This window comes from Bufo gargarizans, chromosome 1 (genome assembly GCF_014858855.1).
Source record: "Bufo gargarizans isolate SCDJY-AF-19 chromosome 1, ASM1485885v1, whole genome shotgun sequence".
Lineage (NCBI taxonomy): Eukaryota > Metazoa > Chordata > Amphibia > Anura > Bufonidae > Bufo > Bufo gargarizans.
Window position 1 is genome coordinate 431299558 of NC_058080.1, and position 6000 is coordinate 431305557.

Here is a 6000-nt window from a genome sequence, read left to right on the forward strand (position 1 = left end):
CCAAAGCTGAGCAAGCGATGTTTCCCAGTCGTACGTAAAACTGAATTATTACTGTGCAGTACTTTACAATCTCCCATTTGGTTTGGTGGGAAACATCCAAAGCAAACAGTCTTGTATATTCCTAGCAGATACAATAGGGGCCTAGAGGCATGGCTTCACCTGGTCAATATCGCGGTGGTTTGGAAGGTTTACGCTGCAGCAGGCTCATAGCCAAGTCTAAGCAGTCTAAACTGCATCCTCTTTTTAAAATAAATAAATAAATAAATATATATATATATATATATACCGTATATATAATGATATACAGTTTATTGATTCATACTGTATATATATCTCAATACAGTTTTTTACAATGGCCAGGATTGAATGTTGCTGCAAAATAAGTCCTGCATGTGCTCAATAGTGACCATAGAATGATCACAAGAGGCTCCCATCTTTGCTCATGTCCCCACGTTTTCTTGTGATTGGACCAAGAACTGGAGAACTCATGTGTAGTCAGCACCTGATACCAAGAAAAGACCAGAGGACAGTCTGTATAATAATCCTGCTGCTAGTGCACACAAAATGTTGCCCAAACAGCATCTGTTGTCATAGTGACAAAAGAAAATGTACTAGCATGCATGGTATCTGTTAGCACAGTAGGCAGGAAACACGCATGGTGAGTCCAGACTGGAACCCAAGCAGCTTTTCCTGTCTACTTGCAGTGCAAGCCCTAAGCGCAAGACCGCAACTGGTCAACGTTCCCTGTTCAGCTAAGTGCAAGAGAGACAGACACAAAGACGCAACCACAAAGAAAAGTGTTGTATGAAAATAGGTCAAAACCAGAAGGACAATACAGTACAAAATCACAAGATGGAGGGTAGTCAAAATAGCTAAGCCAAAATCAGAACCAGACGGATATCACAGTACAAAAATCACAAGACAGAGGAGGTCAGAGGCAAACCAAGGTCAATAAACTAAACAATCCAAAACATGCAAAGACAGAACCAGGTGCATAGCACAAGAGTAAACCTATAACTTTCAAGGGTGAATTGCCAGCATGAGATTTAAATAGAGCACCGAGTCCCAGGATCAGAACCTGATAGGTCCATGACTCCATTAGTCAGACGCAGGACACAGGAACAGAACAGCTGAATAATCAAGACCTGGTGGTTTTCCTCCAGCACATGCCAACTGTGGACAGAGCATTGCATTCTGTAGCTAGAGATGCTGTCATGTCACAAGAGGGCATGACTTTGCAGCGCATATCTCCCGGCGTGGTCACACTGAAGCTGGAGATCTCACTGCTGGAGACTGGATAGGTGAATTATTGTCAGAAGTTCATGAATGAATTGCCAACAGTTTTCAATGAAGGTCAATCTAGGTGTTGCCAGTTGGGTGGATGTCCCTTCACAGTCTGACACTGTCCAATCAGTTCTACCAGTGGCAGACTGAAGATACACACCTCAATTAGTAATACCTAAATGGAGCTTCATTAAAAACTCCTAGAAATTCATTCAAAAGTTCTAGAAGGAATAAAAGAGCAATGTGTCAATGTCAATGACACAACATAGAGTAATAAGAATAGACAGGGATGAGCGAACCCGAACTGCAAAGTTCCCGGACACGAACGCAGACCTTTTCACTAAAGTCCGGGTTCGGTGTTCAGGTGATTTTATTATTTTCCGTATAACGCGGTTATATCAGAAAATAATAGCATTCTTAAGACAAAATGCAAAACGATATGGCCATTTAGGGGTTAAAAAAAGCCCACCTCACTTCATCCACTTGATCGCGCTGCAGCAGCTTCTGCTATCTTTACTGAACAGGACCCGCCAAAGGACCTGCAATGTCGGCCATCATGCATGTCGCGGGTCCTTTGGCGGGTCCTGTTCAGTGAAGATAGAAGAAGCTGCTGCAGTGCGATCAAGTGGATGAGGTGAGTTGTTTTTTTAACCCCTAAATGGCCATATACTTTTGCATTCTCTCTTTAGAATGCTATTATTTTCCGATGTTATAACACAAAATAATAAAGTGAAGTTCGGGTCCCCATTGACTTCAATGGGATTCGGGGTCAAGTTTGGTCAAGTTCGGGTCCCAAACCTGAACTTTGACCTGCAGTTTGGCCGAACCTGGCGAACCCGAACTTCCACGGGTTCGATCATCCCTATAGATGGTCCATAATTGTCATTACATAAGAAATACAGGTAGTTACTAAAAAACAGAGGAGGGAGGCTCCTGTCGCATCCATTGGTAGCACAGCATGTTATTTCACAGTGAGGAGTAGAAGGATGGGCATGCTCCTGGATCACAGAAAGAGGATTTCTTATATTTTTTCAGTATTAGGGCTCATTCACACGAATGTGCGGTCCGCAATGCCCGGGCACCATCCGTAGGGCAGCCGCTTGGGGATCGTGGACCCATTCACTTGAATGGGTCGCGATCCCTCCGTTCCGCAAAAAGAGAGCGTGTTCTATCTTTTTGCAGTGAGGAGGCACGGAACGGAACCCCAGGGAGCACTTCATAGTGCTTCCGTAGTGTTCCGTTCCGTGCTTCTGTTCCGCATCTCCGGATTTGCAGACCCGATTGAAGTGAATGGGTCTGCATCCGTGCTGCGGAATGGCCACGGAACGGTGCCCGTGTATTGCAGATCCGCAAATGTGGTCCGCAATACGGAAACGGGCAGCACACGTTTGTGTGAACGAGCCCTTAACAGAAATATTAGAGATAGCAGGACCAAGTAAATTGAGTAGATAAAAAGGAGAAGACTATGGATTTTTTTGCTGCGCATTCTCTGTGTTTAAGAGAATAAAATAAATAAAATAAAAAGGTTTTAAAGGATGTATTAGTTGATGGACAATGACAAAGTCTTGATTATCTAGTAAAATATTAAAATATAAATTTTCTTGTACACGACATAAAAACAAACATCTACTATTATTAGTCATGCAATAACCTGAAGAGTTCACTTAACAGGTTACTCATTGTGAAATGTAAATAGTATGAAAAGTTAAAATAAAAATGCCAAAAATCATTTTTTTTCTATATTTGTGCCACTAAGATAAAGTCATAGGGCCAGATTTATCATTACTCATTTCACATATGGCTAAAGTCAGTTTTAGCCAAGTCAGATTTATGATTGGCCTTTAAAGACTGTAATAAATGTGGTTTGACGGTAGTTGTTTATCTGTCAGTAAGCAGCTTTACAAAAGTCGCACATCTTTACGAAAAAGTGGCACTTCTTTACAAAAAAGTTGCATGTTCTATTAAAAAGTCTCATAAATTAAGCATGGTCCTCACTGGAGTGAAATTGCAATAGTCGCAATAGTAAATCTGTATAGAGAGTCATTTACATAAGAAAACACCCCCACTTTCAGAAAACTGGCGAGCATAGTGCAGAGCAGAAAAAAGTCGCAAATTTTCACTCCATTATTCTGACTTGAGCTAATGATAAATCTGGCCCATGGAGTACTATTTTTTCCTCATAAAACAAGTCCTCATAGAGCTATATCAATGGCAAAGAACTGGCTACTAAAAGGCAGAGAGGTAAAAAGTAAGGCCCCTTTCACACGGGCGAGTTTTCCGTGCGGGTGCGATCCGTGCGGCGAACGTATGGCACCCGCACTAAATCCTGACCCATTCATTTCTATGGGGCTGTGCACATGAGCGATGTTTTTAACGCATCACTTGTGCGTTCAGTTGAAATCGCAGCATGCTCTATATTGTCCGATTTTGACGTGACGCAGGCCCCATAGAAGTGAATGGGGTGTGTGAAAATCGGATGGCATCCGCAAGCAAGTACGGATGCCGTGCGATTTGCATGCACGGTTGCTAGGAGACGATCGGGATGGAGACCCGATCATTATTATTTTCCCTTATAACATGGTTATAAGGGAAAATAATAGCATTCTGAATACAGACTGCATAGTAAACCAGCGCTAGAGGGGTTAAAAAAATAAAAAATAATTTAACTCACCTTAGTCCACTTGCTCGCGAAGCCCGACATCTCCTTGTGTCTCCGAGTCTGCGCTGAAGTTGAACAGGACCTGGGGTGAGCTGCTCCATTAAATATCGGTTAAGGACCTTCGATGACGTCACTCCGGTCATCACATGGTCTTTTACCATGGTGAATCACCATGGTAAAAGATCATGTGACGTACCATGTGATGACCGGAGTGACGTCATCGAAGGTCCTTAACTGATATTTAATGGAGCAGCTCACCCCAGGTCCTGTTCAACTTCAGCGCAGAGGATACAGAAGGAGATGCCGGGCTTCGCGAGCAAGTGGACTAAGGTGAGTTAAATTATTTTTTCTTTTTTTTAACCCCTCTAGCGCTGGTTTACTATGCATTCTGTATTCAGAATGCTATTATTTTCCCTTATAACCATGTTATAAGGGAAAATAATACAATCTTCAGAACATCAATCACAAGCCCGAACTTCTATGAAGAAGTTCGGGTTTGGGTACCAAACATGCGCGATTTTTCTCACGCGAGTGCAACGCATGACAATGTTTGGCACTTGCGCAGAAAAAATTGCGCATTTTCCCGCAACGCACCCGCCTCTTATCCGGGCAAAAAAAATGACGCCCGTGTGAAAGAGGCCTAAAGACACGTAGCTGGTTATGCATGGATTGTGTCTTTAGGTGAAGAGCCAGATAATTCCTCTGGAGTCCTGACCTTAATGAGAATCTTTTTAAATTGTCACTATTGTTTAATTTATTTTTATAAAACAGAAACCAGGGATTATAATAAAATATTCAATATATTTTAGCCAAATATTGATTGGTAGTTAATTAACAGAAATTGCAGACAGTAATAGATTTGGCCTCTAATTGTGCGTTTCGTTTATTACATTTTTATTATCCAGGAAGAAAATATCTACTGCAACACTTTGGCATAATAATGATGAAGACCTCCATGATGTTACTTCCAATTTCTTGCAGCAACATAACATAGTCATTATTACTGGAATCAAACCTGCACCACTGTTTCCACAGCGAGTGAAAAACTAACACTCCCAGTAAAACTTGATTTAGGCCTCATGCACACGACCGTCTTTCGGGTCCGCATCCGAGCCGCAGTTTTTGCGGCTTGGGTGCGGACCCATTCATTTCAATGGGGCCGCAAAAGATGCGGACAGCACTCCGTGTGCTGTCCTCATCCTCTGCTCTGTTCCGTGGCCCTGCAAGAAAAATATAGCATGTCCTATTCTTGTCTGTTTTGCGGACAAGACTAGGCATTTCTACAATGGGCCGCCCATTCCGTTCCACAAATTGCGGAAGGCACACGGGTGGCTTCCATTTTTTGCGGATCCGCTGTTTGCGGACCGCAAATAACGGCACTGGTCGTGCGCATGATGCCTTAGACAAAGGTTTTGCTAGGAGTTATAGGTTATTTATAGCTTTACAGTCACATGGCCATTGCTTTAGGACATAAAGGATATCTTATACATGTGCCTTTGCTATCTATATTTATATATTGCTCAGCTATCAGTTATATATTCATTTCTGCCATATAAACTTGTACTGTTTCCTTCATGTAATATTGCATGGTTTTGGGGAAGTAAAAAGCTTGATCCATTACACACAGTTCATTGTCTCATTTGTATCATGATTTGTCCAGAATGGCTGCCTGTGCCTGTGTAAGCCGTGTACCGGGGTGGGCTTTCCAGGATACAGCGAAGTCATGAACGAGGAAAACAACTCCACCAGCAGCTTTTGCCAAAACAGAATTTAACTTAAATGTGGCAATGAACACAACCACAAATGCTGGAAACCTACAATAGATTTACATACACCTAGCCCGATGGCTCAGACCCTTGTGCTGCACAGCGCAGCACCCTCCGATGGATACAGGAGAAAAGCGTGGTAATTTACCTACTGACGGGCACAACTAAACTGTTACACCTTCCCTTTTATTACCCTAAAATAAAACAAGAATAACTGTATGGGTGTGTGGTGCGGGCTAGCCTGCGGTGCAGCACAACAGCTTAAAATCTTACAGTGCTCTACAGTATTCC

The 6000-nt window shown here is 42.5% G+C and overlaps 1 protein-coding gene across 2 annotated transcripts in view; it reads left to right on the forward strand.

The window, feature by feature from the left end:
* The window catches only part of LOC122921762 (sialic acid-binding Ig-like lectin 13), an 84181-nt gene extending 79047 nt beyond the window's left edge, over nucleotides 1-5134 (forward strand). For both annotated transcript variants that reach the window (XM_044272000.1, XM_044271992.1), the window contains one exon: nucleotides 4849-5134. In XM_044272000.1, the coding sequence (XP_044127935.1) occupies nucleotides 4849-4881 (33 nt within the window). In that variant the 3' untranslated portion in view covers nucleotides 4882-5134. The remainder of the gene's footprint in view (nucleotides 1-4848) is intronic.
* Nucleotides 5135-6000: the final 866 nt, after the last annotated feature.